Source organism: Nerophis lumbriciformis, linkage group LG11 (assembly GCF_033978685.3).
Source record: "Nerophis lumbriciformis linkage group LG11, RoL_Nlum_v2.1, whole genome shotgun sequence".
Lineage (NCBI taxonomy): Eukaryota > Metazoa > Chordata > Actinopteri > Syngnathiformes > Syngnathidae > Nerophis > Nerophis lumbriciformis.
Window position 1 is genome coordinate 8,625,688 of NC_084558.2, and position 23,037 is coordinate 8,648,724.

General features: G+C 42.0%; 2 protein-coding genes across 8 annotated transcripts; one reads left to right on the forward strand and one right to left on the reverse strand.

Annotated features, from left to right (window-relative positions):
* Positions 1-10,623: 10,623 nt before the first annotated feature.
* On the forward strand, positions 10,624-12,301 carry LOC133610114 (uncharacterized). Its single transcript, XM_061966189.2, has 3 exons — positions 10,624-11,191; positions 11,430-11,535; positions 11,689-12,301. The coding sequence occupies exons 1-3, from the start codon at positions 11,175-11,177 to the stop codon at positions 11,944-11,946; spliced, it is 381 nt and encodes a 126-aa protein (XP_061822173.1). The 5' UTR covers positions 10,624-11,174; the 3' UTR covers positions 11,947-12,301.
* A 773-nt stretch (positions 12,302-13,074) lies between these two features.
* Positions 13,075-22,942, reverse strand: tepsin (TEPSIN adaptor related protein complex 4 accessory protein). Of its 7 annotated transcripts, none has more exons than XM_061967490.1 (13): positions 22,791-22,941; positions 22,428-22,500; positions 22,253-22,344; positions 22,092-22,185; positions 21,950-22,017; positions 21,793-21,874; positions 20,133-20,189; positions 19,846-20,034; positions 19,584-19,770; positions 19,408-19,521; positions 18,238-18,316; positions 13,645-13,779; positions 13,075-13,555 (listed from the first exon to the last, which is right to left on the reverse strand). In XM_061967490.1, exons 1-13 carry the CDS (start codon positions 22,827-22,829, stop codon positions 13,091-13,093), a joined length of 1,674 nt encoding a protein of 557 aa, XP_061823474.1. In that variant the 5' UTR covers positions 22,830-22,941; the 3' UTR covers positions 13,075-13,090. The 7 variants fall into 7 exon arrangements, with proteins under 7 accessions (XP_061823474.1, XP_061823473.1, XP_061823472.1 ...); XM_061967489.1 differs by having other exon boundaries at positions 19,846-20,037; XM_061967488.2 differs by having other exon boundaries at positions 20,118-20,189.
* Between the last annotated feature and the right edge of the window lie 95 nt (positions 22,943-23,037).

A 23,037-nucleotide genomic window follows, 5' to 3' on the forward strand; every position in this document is an offset into this window, starting at 1 on the left:
ACCCCAATAAGTTTTTCAACTTGTTTAAGTCGGGGTCCACTTAAATTGATTCATGATACAGATATATACTATTTTCATATTAGTCATCACACAAGTTAATCATCACAGTATATAAATTGAATTATTTACATTATTTACAACCCGGGGTGTGGGATATGGAAGGGGGGGGGGGGGGGGGTTAAGTTTGGTTGGTATCAACACTTCAGTCATCAACAATTGCATCATCAGAGAAATTGACATTGGAACAGTGTAGGTCTGACTTGGTACATATGTACAGCAAGTATTGGACACAGAGCTAGAGAGATCAGAAATTATAAGAAAAAGTGACTACATTTGATTGCTTACAATCCGAAGAGGTATGATGAGGAAGGGAGGGTGTTAGTTTAGGGTTGAAGTTGCCTGGAGGTGTTGTTTTAGTGCGGTTTTGAAGGAGGATAGAGATGCCCTTTCTTTTACACCTGTTGGGAGTGCATTCCACATTGATGTGGCATAGAAAGAGAATGAGTTAAGACCTTTGTTAGATCGTAATCTGGGTTTAACGTGGTTAGTGGAGCTCCCCCTGGTGTTGTGGTTATGGCGGTCATTTACGTTAAGGAAGTAGTTTGACATGTACTTCGGTATCAGGGAGGTGTAGCGGATTTTACAGACAAGGCTCAGTGCAAGTTGTTTTACTCTGTCCTCCACCCTGAGCCAGCCCACTTTGGAGAAGTTGGTAAGAGTGAGGTGTGATCTTGGGTGGAGGTTTAGAAGTAATCTGACTATTTTTTTCTGGGATGTTTGGAGTCAAGATTTGAGGGTTTTGGAGGTGCTAGGGTACCAGGAGGTGCATGGTTGTTCCATCTCCATCGTTGGGGTCTCTGCGGGTGGGGTGGGTGGTTCCCGTGGCCCTGTGCCTGGGTGGTCCTGTGGCGGCCGATTTGGGTGGGGTGGCCGGGGGCTGGCCTCGCCGCGCTCTCCGGGGGTGGGGGGTGGGCTCGTGGGGGCCTGGTTGCCGGTGGGGCGGGGGCGGTCTTCCCGTCCGGTTGCGGGGAGTCTCTGGGTCCCTCGGGCGGGGCGTCTCGCCTTTCTGCCCGTGTGGGGTGTGGTCTCTCGCTGGCTTGGGGTCTGGCTGTCCCCTGCTTTTCTCGTGCCCTGTCCTCTGCCGGGTGCGTCTGTCTGCGGCCTGCTGCTGGCCCTTGTGGGCGGTACGGTGGGCCGGGCTCTGGGGTCCCTGTCGCTGGCCGGCTTGGCTGCGTGGGGGCGGTGGTCCCTGGTTCCCTGGGCACCACACCTACTGTTTGTGGGTTGGGCTCTCGGGGGTGATGGGGCCGTGCTCTGGCTCCCACGCACTCTGGGAGTCGAATGTATTGTACATGCAAATTCACATATGCTCACATACGTACATAGGTACCTACGCTCCCACATACATACACAAATACAGTACATATTTACCTACCTAATGTTCGTACATCCACACGCACATTCAATATACAAACATACACATACTGTACATATACATTCACTGTACAAACACATATACACATTCTGTACATATACATTCATTGTACAAACACATATACACATTCTGTACATATACAAGTACATATGCATACTTACACTCATGCACATAATCACGTTTCATCAAACATATATTAACGCTGTTGCCCTAGGGTAAACTGGGTGTAACACATGGCACACTGACAAAGCTTAACCTATTGTGACTATAACAATCTACAAGGTTAATGTAGGTTGCTTCTCTTTCTCCCCCTCCATTTTTCTGCATTCTTTCGTATCTCAAGTTATCATTACGTATATGTATTGTTGCATTTAAACAACTGTATTGTTGATAATAAAGGTAAATTATTGGTATTGTTCATTATCAATAGCGCTATTTCTATTGGTATTTGTATTGATCCATTTGTAGTGTAATAATGCTGATTGTCATTTCTGTATTATTTTTTATTTTTCGCTAACTGCTTATTTGCTATTACTTTTACCATCATATTTGTACATGTCATATTTGCTGATGTTGCTCTATTGTTGTTGTTGTTTGCTGTTGTTGTTTTTGTCTCTCTGTCTAATCCCCCTCTTGTCCCCACAATTTCCCCCTCTGTCTTCTTTTTTTCTCTCTTTCTATCCCCTCCTGCTCCGGCCCGGCTGCACTAAATGATAATATAAATACATTTAATAAAGTCAAATACAAATAAGGCAACAAGAGAAGTATCCTACACTTCTCTTTTGTAAAGTAAATCTGAACAGCCGACATGGGCATCTACATCAACTATATGATTTGCCTGAGAAGCTGGACAGGACACAAAAAAAAAAAAAAGTCCGCTTACAACGGAGCCAATAGAAAGTACTGTATTCTGCCCATAAAACCTAATAAAAAAAAACAAATACTCCATTTACATTTTGTGACTAAATTATTAACCAAGTATTAGTGATATTGTTATTATAAGCGCTAACGCAGACAAACTATTTATAGCGGTGCCGTGATCACTACCGAGGGTGCTTGTGTTGACAATATCGACTGGTCAGCTGCTTTCTTGCTTTCCTGCTCGTGGAAGGTTATTGTAGACCATAAATCTTGCCTCTCACCTGGATAGAAGGATGAAGATGTAATCTGACAAGTTAATACACTTTGGCGGCCAATTTAGACCCAGCAACAACAAAAAAAGCAAAGGTCGTGATGCATTTTTTAAATTAATGCTTTGCATTTCTTAAAATGCTCAAAATACATAAATATTAAATGTTATTATGAATGTGCCCGTTACTACAATACATATATACTTACAGCATGTATATAAAACCTTAAAGGAGGTATTTGGATGTTATTTTAAATGCTTTATAGGCAGAATAGAGCAGCTCCCATAGGCTCTATTGTAAGCAGACATTTGATCGCATTTATTTAGTATTTACAAGGCATGAAAAAAAGACAAATATATGTATTCTTTATTTACATAAGGATTGTCAACTGATTGACAACATTTAAAAAAAAGTGCAGTTCCCCTTTACAGGCGTCCTTTCAGAACAACTGAGTTATGTTAATCACAAGTTTGGACCTCAGTGTTTGCTGGCAAGGTAAAATGTCAATGCAAAGATCTGCTAATGTGTTTACAGTGGGCTTATTCCTCTATTCAACAGGAGCACTCTATTGTTTTTAGAAATGTGCTTCCAAAATATTTGTCTCCAAAGTTTTGAACTGAACTCTTAGGTCAGTATGGTGTCCTTTCCGGGCCAGATATAGCCCCCTGTCCGCCCGTTGAATAGGACGTATTTAGATGTTATGATGCGTGGGTTCCCTCCGGGTACTCCGGCTTCCTCCAAAGACATGCACCTGGGGATAGGTTGATTGGCAACACTAAAATTGTCCCTAGTGTGTGAATGTGAGTGTGAATGCTGTCTATCTGGGTTGTCCCTGTGATGAGGTGGCGACTTGTCCAGAGTGTACCCCGCCTTCCGCCCGAATGCAGCTGAGATAGGCTCCAGCACCCCCCGCGACCCCGAAAGGGACAAGTGGTTGGAAAATGGATGGATGGATGGATGGATGGATAGCTATACAGTATACCCAATTACCAATGAGCAGCTGAAGGTTGTGTGTGCTGCGGTTAATCCTGAAAGAGCAGCCTGTTTGAGCAACAGAGACGGCTGGTAACAAACGGACAGGCAGCCCATAGAAGAAAGCTTGGCAGTGTTCTCTCAGCCATTCTACATCTGCTCTGTTTGGGCTCCCGCGTCACCAAAGGAACCTACTAGAAAACACTATGCTCAGTTTGGAGATGACAAATACTGAGCTTTGTGTAAAAACAGCAACTGTATACATGTGGTAGCCATTTGTCTTATTTATATTTTTGTAGTCCTGCATATATTAAGTTAAATTGATTATTGGTTGTTTGATGAATACTTGGGCCTACTGTGCTACTTCACTTTGGTGAATACTTCAGTGAAAACAACTAACCTATGGTCTGAATATAAATAGTACCGCAGCTTGCATTGGGGGTCTTCCAGCGAGGGTCTCAGAGGAATCTCTCAAAAGTCTTGATGCTCCTCTGGGTGGGAGGGGATCCAGTCTGAGTCTAACTGTAATGGGCTGGAAATGAGAACCAGGCTGCCCTGGGTGGATTCCTTCTTCAAAAATATATTTTTCTTCGTCACTTTACTTGTTACTAAATCCTTACAAGTCGAGAACAAAGGCTGCTTGAAGAGTCTCCACAGAGTGGTTTATTACCTTCATCTATCATCAACAACGACATGGACTACAGGGACAAGGTGAAACATCTGGTTGACAGGTGCAGAACCAACAACCTGGTCCTGAACGTCGACAAGACCAAGGAGATCATCGTCGACTTCAGGAGGCACCAGTCCAGCCACACTCCACTCTTCATCAACAGAGATTGTAAGCAGCACCAAGTTCGTGGGGGTGCAGATAACTGACAATATGACCTGGCCCCTACACACCGGAGCTCTTGTAAAAAGAGCTCAGCAACGCATGCACTTTTTGCGTCGGATGAAAAGAGCACAGATCCCTCCCCCATCCTCACCAAATTCTGTCTTACCCAACAATGTTAGTATTTGAATATTGTTACTTGAAGACTTATTCCTTGTTACAATTATACTGTTAAGAAAGTATTGTCTTATACTTTGCCTAAAATGAGAACACATCATAATCAGTGGCGGCTGGTGAATTTTGTTTTAGGTGGGGCTGAATGTTTGTAAACCAAACCCCTGTAGGAGGGTCATTCTCCCCCAGAAGATTTCTTTGTGATTCTCACATACAAATATTGAAGATCTTTGCTCCCTCTCAACTCTGTGGTAATATTATTTTCACAAAATACTACCAATAGTACGTTAATGTTAAATCTTACTTGAGAAAAGTAATCCCCCGATTCCTATTTCCAACAGTCTGCTCATTTTGAGCAGGAAAACGCTGAACACCAACCCGGCATCTTTGTTTTCTACCTGTCAACTGTCAGTTTAGGCTGCTCGCCGTCTCCTCATCACCACTTCAAGATGGCGGTCAAATTGCTCGCGTCACAGCAGCCTGTGTAAATATATTAGTCTGTGGTTAAAAGGACTTGAAAGCACTCAAAACTCAAAATGCAGGACTTGGGACTTGACTTGAGACTTTCCAGTCTTGACTTTGGACTTGACTCGGGACTTGCCTGTCTTGACTCGGGACTTGACTCGAGACTTGAGGGCAAAGACTTTATACTTACTTGTGACTTGCAAAACAATGACTTGGTCCCACCTCTGCTATAGAGAGCCTACTGACCAACTGCATCTCTGTCTGGATGGGAGCCTGCAGTGCCTCAGACTGGAAGTCTCTGCAAAGAGTGGTGAGGACGGCGGAAAAGATCATCAGGACTCCTCTTCCTCCTATCCGGGAAATTGCAAAAAGCCGCTGCCTGACCAGGGCTCAAAAAATCTGCAGAGATTCCTCCCACCCCCACCAAGGACTGTTTTCACTGCTGGACTGTAGAAAGATGTTCCGTAGCCTCCGTAGCAAAACCCCCAGGTTCTGTAACAGCTTCTTTCCTCAGGCCATAAAACTCTTGAACGCATCATAATTATCCCCTCAATCCCCCCCAAAAATGGATTAACTCGCTGGACTATAAAGACAATATAACATACATTCATAAACGTGGATGCATATGCAAAAGTGCAATATATTTATCTGTACAGTAATCTATTCATCTATATCTGCACCTTAATTGCTCTTTTATACGGAGCCCCTAAAGGGACACAGAGGAAAAAAAATGTTTTGCGATATCTCGCAATACTTTTTGCGAGATCTCGCAAAAGATCTTTTTCCTATGTCAGTGAACCGGAAGTAAAACAGACACCGCGATGGTGAACCGGTAGTGAAACCAACAAAGCGATGGAGGAGCCTACCCATCATCCGTGGGAGAAGTTTATTGATTTCTATTTTAGTATTGGCCTAACATATAAAGACATCAAATTGTATTATGGTCCCGCAACAGAGCACAGAAGATGGGTGGGCTCCCGCATGCTCCCGCTCTTCCATCTCTGTGTCTGTTTCACTTCCGGTTCACCATCGCTGTGTCTGTTTTACTTCCAGTTCACTGACATAGGCAAAAAGTATTGCGAGATCTCGCAATACTTTTGCGAGATCTCGCAAAACATCCTTTGATTGATTGAAACTTTTATTAGTAGATTGCACAGTACAGTACATGTTCCGTACAATTGACCACTCCAGCTCCACCTCGTAGTGCCCAAGACCAGACTTAAAACCAGGGGAGACAGGGCCTTCTCTGTGGTCGGCCCTAAGCTCTGGAACACTCTGCCCCTCCATGTTCGAACTGCTCCCACAGTGGAGTGTTTTAAGTCTCGTCTTAAGACCCATTTTTATTCTCTGGCTTTTAAATGGTAAATGGGTTGTACTTGTATAGCGCTTTTCTACCTTTTTAAGGAACTCAAAGCGCTTTGACACTATTTCCACATTCACCCATTCACACACACACACATTCACACACTGATGGCGGGAGCTGCCATGCTAACCAGGCCCATCAGAAGCAAGGGTGAAGTGTCTTGCTCAAGGACACAACAAACGTGACTAGGATGGTAGTAGGTGGGGATTGAACCAGTAAGCCTCAGATTGCTGGCAAGGCCACTCTCCCAACTTTGCCACGCCGTACCATTTAACACTATGTGAGTTGTCCTCTGTGTTTTTAAAATTTTGAATTCTATTTACTGTTTTAATTGGTTTTACCCTTTAAAATGGTTTTTAATCATATTTATTTTATATTGGTTTTATATGTATTTATTTTTTTGTTTTTATTCAGTCATTAGTGGAGCTAAGGATAATATTTTAATATTGTTCTTAATATTGTTGTGCAGCACTTTGGAAACATTTTGTTGTTTCAAATGTGCTATATAAATAAAGTGGATTGGATAAATGGTAACACCCGAATAAGTTTTTCAACTTACACGTTAATCAATCCATGTCCCGCTAAGGCATGGGTGTCAAACTCTGGCCCGCGGGCCAAATTTGGCCCGCCGTGTAATTTCTCTTGGCCCGTGAGGCGATATCAAATTAACACTAGAGCTGGCCCGCCGATTATATACAGCGGCAGTGCCGCGGTACACCGCTAATTCTCATACTTGCCAAACCTCCCGGGAGACTCCCAAATTTCAGTGCCTCTCCCGAGAAATGTAACAGCCCCTTTTCTTTCAGTCCAACGAGTGCTGCCCCAGTTACATAATATTGGAGGTAGCGGGGTGTATATTGTAGCGTTCCGGAAGAGTTAGTGCTGCGAAGGGTTCTGGGTATTTGTTCTGTTGTGTTTATGTTGTGTTACTGTGCGAATGTTCTCCCAAAATGTGTTTGTCATTCTTGTTTGGTGTGGATTCACACAGTGTGGCATATATTTCTAACAATGTTAAAGTTGCTTATACGGCCACTCTCAGTATAAACTGTATCGCTGTTGATGAAGTATGTGTTGCATTTACGTGTGTGTGCGTACAGAATCCGCTCATATCTTGTGTCTGGGCCAGCACGTTGTTAGAAGGGATGAAAAGCGGACGTGACGTCAGCTCGTAGAGGACGTTAAAAGCAGTGCCTGTAAGGCACGCCCCCAAGACTGTGGAATACGAGATATAATGACTGATGAACACCTTGGTTGGATAATGAGGGATGCCTCAGCTCAAAGCCTGAGCCCCGACATTAATGAACTAGCATCCAAGAAAAGATGGCAGGTATCGGACTTGGGCACATCAGATTAGATCAGTGTGTTGCAAAGTGAGCAGTTTAAAGTCCTGAATGGTTGGTTTATTCATTATTTTATTTTCAAATTTATTAGCCTGTGGAAAAAGTTCATGTTGATATTTACCTCAGAAGGCTGCAAATAGAAAAGAGGGATTCAATTTTTATTCAAATTGTATTTGATATGCCATTGATATTTTTTAATTATTCAATCAATCTTTATTTATATAGCCCTAAATCACAAGTGTCTCAAAGGGCTGCACAAGCCACAACGACATCCTCGGTACAAAGCCCACATACGGGCAAGGAAAAACTCACCCCAGTGGGACGTCGATGTGAATGACTATGAGAAACCTTGGAGAGGACCGCATATGTGGGTAACCCCCCCCCCCTCTAGGGGAGACCAAAAGCAATGGATGTCGAGTGGGTCTGACATAATATTGTGAGAGTCCAGTCCATAGTGGATCCAACATAATAGTAAGAGTCCAGTCCATAGTGGGGCCAGCAGGACACCATCCCGAGCGGAGACGGGTCAGCAGCGTAGAGATGTTCCCAGCCGATGCACAGGCGAGCGGTCCACCCCGGGTCCCAACTCTGGACAGCCAGCACTTCATCCATGGCCACCGGACCTGTGCCCCCCCCCCCCCCCTCAAGGAAAAGGGGAGCAGAGGAGAAAAGAAAAGAAACGGCAGATCAACTGGTCTAACAGGGGGGCTATTTAAAGGCTAGAGTATACAAATGAGTTTTAAGATGGGACTTAAATGCTTCTACTGAGGTAGCATCTCTAATTGTTACCGGGAGGGCATTCCATAGTACTGGAGCCCGAATAGAAAACGCTCTATAGCCCGCAGACTTTTTTTGGGCTCTGGGAATCACTAATAAGCCGGAGTTCTTTGAACGCAGATTTCTTGCCGGGACATATGGTACAATGCAATCGACAAGATAGGACGGAGCTAGACCGTGTAGTATTTTATACATAAGTAGTAAAACCTTAAAGTCACATCTTAAGTGCACAGGAAGCCAGTGCAGGTGAGCCAGTATAGGCGTAATATGATCAAACTTTCTTGTTCTTGTCAAAAGTCTAGCAGCCGCATTTTGTACCAACTGTAATTTTTTAATGCTAGACATAGGGAGACCCGAAAATAATACGTTACAGTAGTCGAGACGAGACGTAACGAACGCATGAATAATGATCTCAGCGTAATTATTATTATTATTATTATTATTTGAAACTCGATTTTGCATGTCACTATAAAGTTATATAAGCTTTGCTTGTTCAATATGCAATGCAAAACTTGTTTGGGTCCTTATTAAAAGGTTAATTTGTTCAACCTTGGCCCGCGGCTTTGTTCAGTTTTAAATTTTGGCCCACTCTGTATTTTGAGTTTGACAACTTTGCTTTGTGGACTTGGAGAAGGCATTCGACCGTGTCCCTCGGGAAGTCCTGTGGGGAGTGCTCAGAGAGTATGGGGTTTCGGACTGTCTGATTGTGGCCGTCCGCTCCCTGTATGATCAGTGTCAGAGCTTGGTTCGCATTGCCGGCAGTAAGTCGGACACGTTTCCGGTGAGGGTTGGACTCCGCCAAGGCTGCCCTTTGTCACCGATTCTGTTCATAACTTTTATGGACAGAATTTCTAGGCACAGTCAAGGCGTTGAGAGGATCTGGTTTGGTGGCTGCAGGATTAGGTCTCTGCTTTTTGCAGATGATTTGGTCCTGATGGCTTCATCTGGCCAGGATCTTCAGCTCTCACTGGATCGGTTCGCAGCTGAGTGTGAAGCGACTGGGATGAGAATCAGCACCTCCAAGTCCGAGTCCATGGTTCTCGCCCGGAAAAGGGTGGAGTGCCATCTCCGGGTTGGGGAGGAGATCTTGCCCCAAGTGGAGGAGTTCAAGTACCTCGGAGTCTTGTTCACGAGTGAGGGAAGAGTGGATCGTGAGATCGACAGGCGGATCGGTGCGGCGTCTTCAGTAATGCGGACGCTGTATCGATCCGTTGTGGTGAAGAAGGAGCTGAGCCGGAAGGCAAAGCTCTCAATTTACCGGTCGATCTACGTTCCCATCCTCACCTATGGTCATGAGCTTTGGGTTATGACCGAAAGGACAAGATCACGGGTACAAGCGGCTGAAATGAGTTTCCTCCGCCGGGTGGCGGGGCTCTCCCTTAGAGATAGGGTGAGAAGCTCTGTCATCTGGGGGGAGCTCAAAGTAAAGCCGCTGCTCCTCCACATCGAGAGGAGCCAGATGAGGTGGTTCGGGCATCTGGTCAGGATGCCACCCGAGCGCCTCCCTAAGGAGGTGTTTAGGGCATGTCCGACCGGTAGGAGGCCACGAGGAAGACCCAGGACACGTTGGGAAGACTATGTCTCCCGGCTGGCCTGGGAACGCCTCGGGATCCCCCGGGAGGAGCTGGACGAAGTGGCTGGGGAGAGGGAAGTCTGGGCTTCCCTGCTTAGGCTGCTGCCCCCGCGACCCGACCTCGGATAAGCGGAAGAAGATGGATGGATGGAACTCTGCTTTAAGGGCTCCATACTTTTATCATGCACTACAACGAGCTAATGCAACGAAATGTCGTTCTTATCTGTGATTTAAAGTTCAAAATTTTAATGACAATAAAAGGAAGTGAAGACAAAAGAAATGTATAGTAAGGATCATTGAGGGCAACAGCCATCATTTACATAACAAACTGTGGCAGTCATACACAGCAGTCATGGCGTTTTGTTTTGTTATTTTAGTGTCAAAAGCTTTCCTACCTTTGAAACATAGCACCGTGAGGGAATAATTGATTCACAAAAGAAACGGTGAAATAAAAGAGAGAGAGAGAAAAAAAAAATTCAAGGCCCCACAGCTGCTTTGAAACTACTTTGATACTTCCGCCTTCTGCCGTGTGACGTCACCACAACAGAGGGGCGGAGCTACGAGTGACATCAAGGAAACGTTACCAACTAGTAGTCATTACGAAAGCTAAAGTGTCGCCTGTGCCACTCGACAACTTGAATATTCTGGTGTTCATTTTTTTTTTTGGACTTTGTTTTTTTTTTTTTGGAGAGGGGTGACAGATTGACGTGTTCGGTTTTTATGCCGACACCCTTTTTTTTTTTCAGCAAAGCGGGCGGAATACGACAGCGGAAGAACTTAGTCACAGTGCGGGTAGTTAGCTATAACAGTTAGCTTTGACTGTGTTAGCTCGGCTGTCATGTCGACACTTCCTCGGGATTCTCACTACCTAAGTGCGGCTATTTAGGCGGACTGCCGGCCACAAGTACTTCGGACTCTTTTTTTCTACTGGAACAACTGTCCATTGATCTGGGTTGCAGCTCCCTGGCGTGCACACTTAATAAACACGCAAGATGAGAGGTCTTACGTCTTAACTATTACTCTCTGCGATATGGTAGGTGGAGCTGGAGCCGAGCTTGACGTTTAAATTCCCCCTTTTTCACCAAAAACAAAGACATCTACCAAGGTTGCTGCAATATGCTGACAGATAACAGGTAACCCCATTTTTGTACAGTATTGAATGTGGTAAAGATATATTTATGTTCCGCTGGTGAATCATCAATGTCCTGTCATCATGTAACTATGTTGCTATTTTTGGTTCCTCTTTTCTTTTTGAAGCCCCCCTCCCACTTCCACTGATCTCGTCACTTGCACACGTTTTCGCCACTAAAAAAGAAAATAGCAATACTCCCACTGCTTTTTTTTTTGTTTTTTGTTTTTTGCTATACCCAGGAAGCGCCTTAGAAGCAGTGACAATGAAGAGACTCAACAGCTGAGCCCTCAGGCCAAGAGGTCAGGAGGTGGCCCCTGCCTGCTTGTGTCAGATTTGGACTCAGAGGTGTGTGATTCTTACCAATCGATGTTGGGTTTTTTTACGCTGCTGTACATATTTTGCAGACACCGCATCGAATGCACAGTGAATATGGCGTGCGTGTTTTATTTACGAGGCTCTCAAGTGAAAACCTGTTTCTGTACGTCCCTGTATTTGCAGTCTTCGAGCAGCGACAGCAGCAATGGGACCTGCAGCACAGAGAGAGCACCGGTGGCCACCAGCAGGCCGTGCATACACAGCCAGAGCAACCGCATCCACCAGTACTCCCCCAGCACGAAGCCCAAGGACTCTGCCGTCTCCGCGGAGCACGGTTTCCATGGCGACGGCAGCACTTTCTCCTACGACTCCATCAACAGAGTCCTGAGGGAGGCGCACTTCAGCAGTCTACAGACCAGAGGCCGCCCAGGCTCGACATGACCCCCTTTCCTGGGTCCCTCACCGAGTCGGCCACTCCATGAGCGCCACCCTTGGGTTCAAATGAACGGGGAGGTTTACAGAATACTGGCTGTAAAGCGCATTCCCACTATGCCATATATACCATTTGTGAAGACCATAAGCACATTTGCCTTTACATGGCCCAGCCACTGTGGTTTACTGTGCAGTATTGATATGTATGTGTGTGTGTGCACGCACCCTGTGCACTTTAAGAAGAGGTATCATTCTCTTAACATGCGTGCATTGATGTGTGGACATGTTCATTGGTGCTAATCACAAGAGAAGTATGATCCAAAGTGCTTGCAAAGTAAATAAAGCATAGCACTTTAATCAAAAACGTGTTTGTATTTTTTCACCTCACATTTGAAAGTCCTGAATGTTTTACTTTCCTGAACCTGTTTATAACCGTATTCAACATTTAAAGGGAAATACTAAAACTAGTTCAGCCTTTATGAAATTTTAAGTCATCTCTTTTGTAGTTTCGGCTTGTCCCAAGTGTCTCCTCACATCATTGGAACTAAATTGTGGTTCATTTGACCTTTTAACACAACTGAACCATAGCAGGTTTTGACTTTGCCAGTCCTGCTTTAAGAACATTTAGAGTGGATTTGATTCATGAGTAGGCATACAACCCGTTGACTGTTAATATTTTTATTTGTTTACATGATGAAGCACATTATTTAAACACGTACTCATTCAAATTTTACTTTCTGACAAATCAATTTTGTAGCCATGCTCTCTAGCACCGCTTTTGTGGTGATCGACACAAGCTTCCCACAATAAATACACTCACAACCAAACGTTTTGCAGCCATCTAATACTAAACGGAAGACAATTCTAGGTTAGCAAGGCTAATTTTAGTGCAAAGTGCGAGTCGGAGGTTCAGGATGTGCTGCGGAGGTGGTTTTTGTTGTTGCTTCAAATGAATCCTGAGATAAAAACCCACAGTGGATAAGCTCCGTCTTCAGGCCTGATCCACTCAATACAAACAAAGACAACGCACGCACTTCATGTCTCACGTGTTGACCTCATTTGTTTCAATTTTCATAAAAACAACCAAAAAATATGATATTTAACCACGATGAGACCCCCTGACTTTAAAAAAAAAAAAAAGTCTTGTTAGATGTCAAGAGTTCAGAAACAAGAAGGCTGATGCCTGTTGGCTGCTGTCTGACACAACAGGATCTGGACCGTTGCACTCGTGCACAGGTTGATTGTCCTCTACAGAGTCTATGTCCATGTGGGAGATTGTAGTCTCATACGAAGGCCTCCCCTTGGTGACCAAGTTCATACCAGTGAAGAGGGACAGTCTGCTGACACATTGTTGCACGCTTAAAGACTCCATGCAAGGTGCGCTCTCTTCTTCAGCTGCCTCCATCTTAGCAGTTCTAACAGAATCAAGAGCCAGTTTTGGCTCTGTTGGAAGAAGTTTCTCCTTATTGTTTATGAACTCCTGTGAGGAGAAGCGGTTTACATTGAACGACGATGGTGGGTGAGGGACATGATTGTGTGATGTATGGCTGCTGCTGGCTGGATCCAGTTTGGCAACATTGTGAGCTCCACCCATCAAAGCCTTGAACTGTCGCAGGATCTGGTAGAAGCAGATAGAACAACAACGCTACTATCTCCTTCTGTTTAGTCAGCTGTCTCCATTTTAAAGTCTCCAAAAGGCTCTTGTACCTTAGTAGCCTTGTTGGCTGCAGGTCCAACAGGGCCTTCACTGAGCTGACAGAGCCGGCATTGGGTAGCCCCAAATATTTGCTCCAAGGACAGCAGGTCAGTGGTCATGAGGCAGGAGACAGCACACAGCGCTCTCTGCAGGAAAAAAGAAAAACAAAATATAGTAATAACTCTGTTTTAGTTAGTAATCCGTTCCAAAAGGTCAGACAAAAACTAACAAACGAAAACGAAAGCATCCATCCATCCATTTTTTACCGCTTGTCCCTTTTGGGGTAGCGGGGGGTGTTGGAGCCTATCCCAGCTGCATTCGGGCGAAAGGTGGGGTACACCCTGGACAAGTCGCCACCTCATCACAGGGCCAACACAGATAGACAGACAACATTCACACTCACATTCACACACCAACGACCATTAAAAAAAAATAACGTACACAACACATCTTATAGAGAATACACTGTTGTATTTGAATTTATTAATGGAAAACCCCTTGAGATGCAGCATCTCGTTTTCAAGGGGGACCAGAGACATTTAACATTAACACAATACAGTACAACACAGGACAAGTTACACAACACACAATTACAGACAATCATTAAATAAAGTTGATTTGATTTGATAAAGACCATTTTGCTCAGATACCTCTCAGCTCACACAACTCTCTCAGAATTTACAATATTTACAATAGAACATATAATGCAGTAAAATAAATATAATAGTATTAAATTAAATTCCAACCAAGGACATACTACATACAGTGGCATTCCGTTTTAACATAAACAAAAAGAGACATTTTGAAGGGATCAATGGTTGATAAAGACCTCAGAGAGACAGGCAGATGATTCCAGTCAAAGGGGGCTTTAAAAGAAAAGGACCTCCGTGCCAGCTCTTTATGCACAGTAGGGACAGTAAATGTAGGATATTAGACTAGACTTAGACTTCCTTTTTATTGTCATTAAAATTTGAACTTTACAGCACAGATAAGAACGAAATTTCGTTACATAAGCTCATGGTAGTGCAGGATAAAAAAGCAATAAGGTGCATATATAAATAATACATATATATAAATAATATATAAATATATATATAAAATAAATAAATATATATAAATAAATAAATAGATTACTGTACAGATAAATATATTGCACTTTTTCACATGCGTCCACGTTTATGGATGTATGTTATATTATCTTTTTTATTCCAGCGAGTTAATCCATTTTGGGGGGGAGCTGAGGGGATAATCTAATTTAATTATGATGCGTTCAAGAGTCTTACGGCCTGAGGGAAGAAGCCGTTACAGAACCTGGAGGTTCTGCTTTGGAGGCTGCGGAACCTATATTGAGTGTCTAAGAGCAGTGGTCCCCAACCTTTTTGTAGCTGCGGACCGGTCAACGCTTGAAAATTTGTCCCACAGACCGGGGAGAGGGGGGGGTTATGGTATATATATTTTTTTGTCATAAAGAAATACAATCATGTGTGCTTATGGACTGTATCCCTGCAGACTGTATTGATCTGTATTGATATATAATGTATATATTGTGTTTTTTATGTTGATTTAATAAAAAATATACTTTTTTAAATTTTTTTATTTTTTTATTTCTGGTGCGGCCCGGTACCAATCGGTCCACGGACCGGTACCGGGCCGCGGCCCGGTGGTTGGGGACCACTGTCTTAGAGGGTAGAATGATGAAAAGGGCACAAGAAAACATTTCAAATATGCTGGTAGAGTAAAATAAATACAGTTGAAAATAAATAAAAAGCAGTGGTACAGCCGTCGCTTGTCAGGATGGAGCCAGTTGAGCTGGGTGTATAAATGACAGTGATGAGTTCTGTATGGACAACTTAAAATAAATCTACCCAGGGTGTTAAACAAAACATTAAGAGGTTTAAGGTGTATATCACAGGTATTAAAATAAACAATGTCCGAAAAAGTCAATAATTGGTCAAAATAAGTTGAGAGATTATTTTCTTTCTGACTTGAAATGTAAAACAGTTTGATGATCTTTATAGTGGCATTAAGCAGGAGTATGTTCTCGTAATGATATAGTCAATATGTAATTTAAAGTTCAGTTCACAGTCAAGCCAGACTTCTAGGTACTTCACAGCGGTCTCATTGGTCATTAGTTGGTGTAGCAAATGTCCCAGTTTCGCTAGCCCGAGCTTATGGACATAACTTTGTTTTCCAACCATTGAAAGAAAGCGAATCACCATTACTGGCTTCTAATACACCACAACCTCGTCATATCATCATCAACAACACAGACTGTGGAAAAGTTCTGCAATCTGGGTAACACCGTTACCAGCAACGAATCCCTGGATGCTAAGATGATGCAGCGCATTGGATAGGCAAGCGCCGCCTTCAGCCGACTAATAAAGACACTCTGGTAAGTCCACGGCATATGTCTCTCCACCAAGCTTGCTGTGTACAGAGCCGTGGTCCTGAGCTCACTCTTCTATTGATGTGAGACATGGACCACCTACCACCGGCCCATCAAACTGCTGAAACATTTTTACCAGCATTGTCTGCTGAGGATCTGCAACATCAAGTGGCAAGACAGAGTGTCTAACCTGCAAATTCTGGAAAAGTGAGGCCTCCCCAGCATTGAGTGTTTGATCATCAAGTGCCAACTGAGATGGACAGGACATATTGGAAGACAACAGGATTCTAAAGATGCTATTGAACGGACAGTTGAAGCAGTGGCACCGCAGTGAGGGGAGACCTTTCAAGAGGTACAAAGACACTCTGAAGGCAAACCGTAAGAATTGCAAATTCCCTGTGAACTCCTGGGAAGCAAAAGCCCAGGACATAGCTATTTGGAGGCAGCAATGTGCACAAGACAGAGAATTTAGAAACCAACAGAGCAATTAACATTCAGTCCAAGAAGGAGAGATGGAAACAAGAGTTCCACTTTGGGTTCCTTCTCTTGTGGCCGATTGTGTGCATCGCCAATTAGTCTTCATTCTCACATGAGGACCCATCTCGCTAAATGACTTGGCTGCCTACTCATCTGTCGCATTCTATAGGGAGAAGCTGGAAGGAGATACTGTAGAAGTCCACTCTTTAAGGTAAATGATGTCCAATATTATTATATTACATCATACAACTATTATAATTGTTTGTAGTATATTATATTGTATTGTTTTTCATCCAATACGTCTTATTTAAAAGTTTGTCTTTCTTTTTGAAAGGCATGTCACATGTTAAAATGGTGCTCTTTTGGGGGGTGGGTGGAGGGGGCAAGCACCAAATTAAACTGATTTCAATTCATTTCAATGGGAGACGTTGATTTGAAATACAAGAGTTTTGAGTCACAGAACCAATTAAGCTTGTAAATTGAGGTATTACTGTAATTATTGTTTTACATGCAGAAAACAATTATAAATACTTATATATGACAAATGAAAAGGATACATTCATTTATTGTCGGAATGTCAGAATAAAAGAGTTATGGTTGAAAACAACAAAAGAAGCAATCACATTCCTAAATATAAACATCCCAATGACACTGCAAACTTGTATTCTTGGTGATTTGCATCAATTTAGTCACATGTCATCAAAGAGTAAAAATGCATTTATTTCCAATATGCATCTAACAAAAACGGTAATAGTAAAAAAAAATTGATAGATTTTGATAGTCCAACTCATACTGACTCGTATACAAAAGCTATGGAGATGATATCAGTAAAAAAAACTGCATTTAGTTTAGATAATAATGAGTCATGTATTGGAATATGGGCTCCATTATTCAAATTTGTTTTAACTATTAATTGAACTTAAAATAGGACTTATTTTATCTTTGTGAAAAATATTGGACACAATGTGTTGTCAAACTTATGAGATGCGATGCAAGTGTAAGTCACTGTGACAATATTGTTCTTTTTTTTTTTTTTATGTTTTTATTTTATTTTTTATAAATGACTGTGATGATAATGTAAATGAGGGATTTCTAATCACTGTTATGTTGGAATTCTGATTAATTTTGATATTGTTGTTGATATTATTTATTTTTGTTTGACTACTTTTGGATTGTTTTGTGTCATGTTTGTGTGTCCTCTCAATTGCTCTGTTGATTGCTATTCTGAATGTTGCTGGGCCAGGTTTTGGTTTTGGAATTGGAATTGTCTTATTAGGATATTATTGTGTATTATTTTGTTGGAATGATTAATTTAAAAAAAAGGATAAATGAACATTTAAAAAGACTACTACTTATATTAATATGACTATTATTGGGAAAACACGGCAATGAGCAGGGAGGGTGGAAGGAAAGGGAACGCGGACACAACCTTTGTACTTCTAGGTCTTTCTTGAATTAAAAAAATGTCGCTCACTTTCTTTATCAATGTGGCCCCATGGTGACTTATTTTGCAGCTGTACTCATTGAAAAAAGCACAGAGAAGGAGTCTCCAAGGCACAGGATTCCTTGTTTGGGCATTTGATTCCCAATTGTACTCGGGCAAACTGACTAGTTTCTTATGCGCAATATATGACGTTAACCGAGACAATATACAACAACTAAAAACGTACATCAAAAACTGAATATCACAAAAAGTGGAGTGTGCGGAAAGTGAGGTACTTGACAAGACAATGGTCCTTACCATCTTAACCGTGTTTGTGGAATCTTGCAGCTGGCTTGAGAGCAACTCCACCACAACCTCACAGTTAAGAGTGGAGCACCTGACAGGGTTGAACCAAAGACAGAAATGCTAATAAATAACTCATAGACGGAGCTTAAACCAGAGTGGAACCTCTAATATCAAACACAAGCAGTTCAAAAGCGCTGGTCTAATATTTTGGAATTTAAAAATATAAAATACAATTTCCGTAGCTAATAGTCTTTACTGTACTAACTGTACAGACAATGTTCCAAACAGTATTTCACCATTCCTTACGGTCATACTGGTGTAAAAATAAGTAAACAGCTGCTGATTTGACAACGAGGTGTTAATCGCGATTAATCAATTACATATTTAGTGCATTATGTCTATTATCTGCGATACTCTAATGTTTAATCTCTAACGTTACAATCTTTGTGTGCTTGCCAGTTTCCTCGCCCTCTTTTTGTGCTTGACTGAGACAACAAGAGTACCGCCATGTGGCACAGAGATAATATGTAACCAAGGCAAAAAAGGAGGTCTCACGAGTGGGGATAGGGAGAATTATATCTAACAAATAGTGTAAAATATTAATACTAAACTTTAAGACACATTAAACGTTTGTTTATGCTTTGTATAAGTTTGAATGTTGTCTTGTTTTTACCATAGACATTTTTTTTTTAGCAAACGCACATCTATTTACTTCATGAGCTATGGAGAAATGGTGTCACTTCCGGGTGTGTTTTGACCCACATTAAACTGACTTCATACTATTATAACACATCTGTGCATCAATATAGTGATATAATACACTGATATGTCGATTATATTTCAAATCAGAGCACACTTGCATGGAGAAGAATGTTGTTTTAATCGCCCCTACGTGTGTAATTAATCGCTCATTTTTTAACGCTTGACAGCAGCCAAACTAAAATAATGACAAAGGAGCAAGCACGCCTCACTTTTTTTTTTTTTTTTTTTTTGCTCAAATATCTTACACTTGTAAAAAAAATTACTTACCTAACTTTTAAAGCATGCCAACTTTTAATTTGAAGTTTTATGCGACTTTGGAGACAAGTCTGTTCAGAAAATTAAGATTATACTGAATTACAAACTGCATGGCAAGGTTAGAGGTTCCACTTTAAGTTGAATATAATATATATTTGCACTGACTTTTTGACAAAGTGCTGGCTCTCCTCAGTGGACAGAAACACTCTGGATCCTTCAGTCAGCTTGCTGATGAGCGCCATCTCCTGGCCACAGTCCCCCAGCTGCATGGCTTCCACCCTTTATAACCAGATATGTACGAAATAAATCTTAGATGTTACTACATTTCGAAATAAACTCACCGTTCCGATAGGTCCCCACTGCTTTCTCTACTGGCTCCTGATTGGCTATCGGTGCACGCCGATTTACTTCCCCCGGAGGCTCGGCTACAGGTTGAAATGTCCTGGGATGAGTGGTGAGAGGACGTGTTGCCACTGTCAACTTCTTCCCATCCGCCTCCCACCTGGCCTGGACATCGCTTTGTCCCCCCTGTAGTAAACACACATAGGGAGTAAAATTTAATCTACCTAGCGACATGTTCTCATCACACCAGCAATGTCAGACCTTTTGGTTTGCGAGCAGACAGACTGTAGGCACATGCTGGCACAGCTACTTCTATTGGCGCTGAGGGTGCCACTACAGCCCGGTAGTGGTTGTCATGAAGCCGGATGCCCTGGTGTTCTATAGGTGGTAGGACAGCACTGGCCACCACCTCTGCAGCTTTTTGGATCTTATCCAAAAGGGAGTCAGTACCTGCTAAAAATAAAAGAAAGTAAATGACACCATAATAAAAACAAAGAAAAAAGAGGAGACTATGTGTACAGAATGTGACTCACATGTTCCTTTCTTACCTGGATTGTAACCAAAGCCCTGCATTGCTGACCTGTGTGTGGCCGCCGATCCCATACCTGGAATGAGAGTGACAATGATGCACATGAATATGAAGCTGCTACATTTTTTTCGTAGTTGTATTAACTCCACAAAATGGCAGTTTTCAAAGTATCATGGCTGTCCAAATCGCCCAAACTTGTTCCATTCGTTTGTGCTGCAAAGAGTTTTGATCTAACTATTATAGTGTTTAAGTTATTAACGTTTCAATATTCATAACCAGACCCCCCACCTTGTCAAAACCTCCCTATACCAATCCCAGTTGTTTGTGCTGTCAAAATGTTTAAGTTAACGTTTTGTGGTTTTAAATTATTAACGAGTTAATCATAACTTGAACCCCCCCAACTATGTAAAAAAAAACTCTCCAAACTTGTCCCATGTGTTTGTGTTGCAAATATTTTAGTCCAACTATTATAGTTTTTAGGTTAATAACGTTTTATGGAGCTGGTTAGGAATCACACCGTGTTAATAACTTGAAAACTCGAATAGTTCGACCAAACATTTTTGCAGGACAAACAAGCACATACATAACATAGTTTGGGGAGAGAGTCAACATAGTTAGATTAATGACAAGTTAATTACATATTAATACCCAAAAAACATTAATAACTTCTGTAATGGCACAAACGGAAATTTTGTAGCACAAACAAGCACAAATGATTGGGATTGGTGTGGGGAGAATTTGACAAGTTGGGGGCTGGTTATGAATATTGAAACCTTAATAACTTGAAAACTAATATAATAGTACCTGATCTGAACCAAAATTGATACCCAGCAACTCTTCGAAGCATCATACAGGTTTAATGTGGTTATAGTGTGTATAAATATTTTCTCATTCTGTTTTGCACACTCTTGGCGTCAACATGTGCAAAGTCATGTACATAGTGTCATGTACATAGTGTATATACTTTTTTTTTGTATATATTGTTTTTCAAATCACCTGACATGTATACTGTGTATATGTACATAATTTATAAAAAATTTTAACGTAATTTTTTATATACATGTTACAGGTTATATATATTTTATTATTGAATGTATCAAATGTGATGAATATTTAATGGACCACAATGGAAACAAGCCTTTTGGCTTTTTGTGCCATCCATTTGTCTTTTTAAAGCATTAAATGGATTCAATTCTTTAAGATGTCAATAAACGTCGCAATCAATCAATCAATAATAGTTAGACAAAAAAAAATGCAGCACAAACTATCGCACACAAAGCACAAACGAATGGAAAACGTTTGGGTGATATGGACAACAATAACTTAAAAAGCAAAAACAAACATGTTTGCAGCACAAATGATTGGGATGTGTTTGGGGAGATTTGGACATGGTGGGGAGGCAAATTCACACAGGTGGTTGACCAGCATCCTACAGCTGTATCCACTGTACCTCTGCATGCCCTTTAAAATACTGGTTGCACCCACTCAATTGTTGGTGTGAAACTCATGTGTGTTTCACTATAGCTGTACTGTTGTTTACAATAGACACATTTTCAATGAGGCAAAGCTATAAGTCTTTTGCCCTTTTCCTGTGTAATTTCCATTACGTTAGTAATTGTACATGACAATATGCATCATAATTCACCGTGACTAGCATACAATTATTTGCTATTGCTCACCCATTGTTGGGGTTGATATGTTGAGCGGGAAGACTCCACTTTTGATGGAAATTGTATCTGTGAAAAGCAGCTGTGCAACTTCCTACACACAAGAAAATGTTTTTATTTGGTTTGCTTTGCCTGTTTAACTTCTTGGTATTAATAACCGTTTTCTTGCCTGTGCTGTCTTTCTCACTTTCTGATATAAAGCCAGGCCGTGGATAGGATCAGGAGGGCCACTGTAAACTTTAACCCAAGACAAACTGTCAATGATCAGGAGCACATGACAACAATGGGAGGAGAACAAACTCATGTCCTACCTGATGCTTGCTGAATGAAGGTGGAGTTCCTCCTGAGTTCAGTGAGGAAATGTTTTGAGCCATGGCCGCACAGATGTACGAAGATCTTGAGCACCTGAAACACAAGAAACTATAATCAAATCTATTTGAATACATGACGGTCAATTTATGCGCAGACTCACTTTGAGTTTGACATGGCAGGACTCGACTTGCAGCCTCTCCAGAAGGTACTCCAGCAAGCACTGATCATTAGCTGAGGACTCGTGGGAGATTTCTACAAAAGTGTTAAGGAAACGGTGCAGTGGAGCACATTTCCAGTACTGTATTTGCAGTGTCCAACAAAATGCCAAAGGATACTTCCAATCTCTTGGAAAAGGTACCCAGGACAGGGGCTCTCATCATCTGCTGTAGCCTTCATCAGAGTTGGGACCTTTAAATTAGGAGGAGACATGATCTAACACAAGTAGTCTCAACTAAACATGGTTGAGGTCATTCCTCACTAATATATTTATCATAACAGCGTTTTTAGTTTGTCTGACACTTTGACACGAACAAGGGTGAAATTAAGTAAGACATTGTTTTCAATTTAAAGCATTCTGACAGTGTTAGCTAGCGTGCTATGTTGTTAGCAACTCAGCTTCGAAAAGAAACATTAAGCCATAGGAGTCATTTAGCTCATAAGTTATTCAATAACTAATAACCGGTATAACTACAACTTACTTTTTGGAGGAAAGCAAACCGCTCCATAAATGTAGCCATGATCTAGCAATCCGAGCTGCGGGCTCCTCATCTTTCAGTGGAGTCGGAAGGCGGGGCTTGATGTGACAAATAGCCAATCACAACCCGCGGAGTGACCAGTGACGAAGAATTCTATTGGCTTTTCAACGCACGGTTAAACAACCAATCACTCAACGTAAACGTGGTGTCGTCACTTGATTGGCAAGACTATCAGCGAATCATGTTGCTC

Excerpts from the sequence above, each read along its gene's own strand:
- tepsin (XM_061967487.2), bottom strand. The coding sequence starts at position 22,829 with ATGGCTACATTTATGGAGCGGTTTGCTTTCCTCCAAAAA. Across the intron at positions 22,345-22,427 it reads CCTTTTCCAAGAGATTGGAA|AAATCTCCCACGAGTCCTCA; the intron begins GTATCCTTTGGC and ends ACACTTTTGTAG. Across the intron at positions 13,780-18,237 it reads CCACAAACACGGTTAAGATG|AGAGCGCTGTGTGCTGTCTC; the intron begins GTAAGGACCATT and ends TTTTTCCTGCAG.
- LOC133610114 (XM_061966189.2), top strand. Across the intron at positions 11,536-11,688 it reads TGTCAGATTTGGACTCAGAG|TCTTCGAGCAGCGACAGCAG; the intron begins GTGTGTGATTCT and ends CTGTATTTGCAG.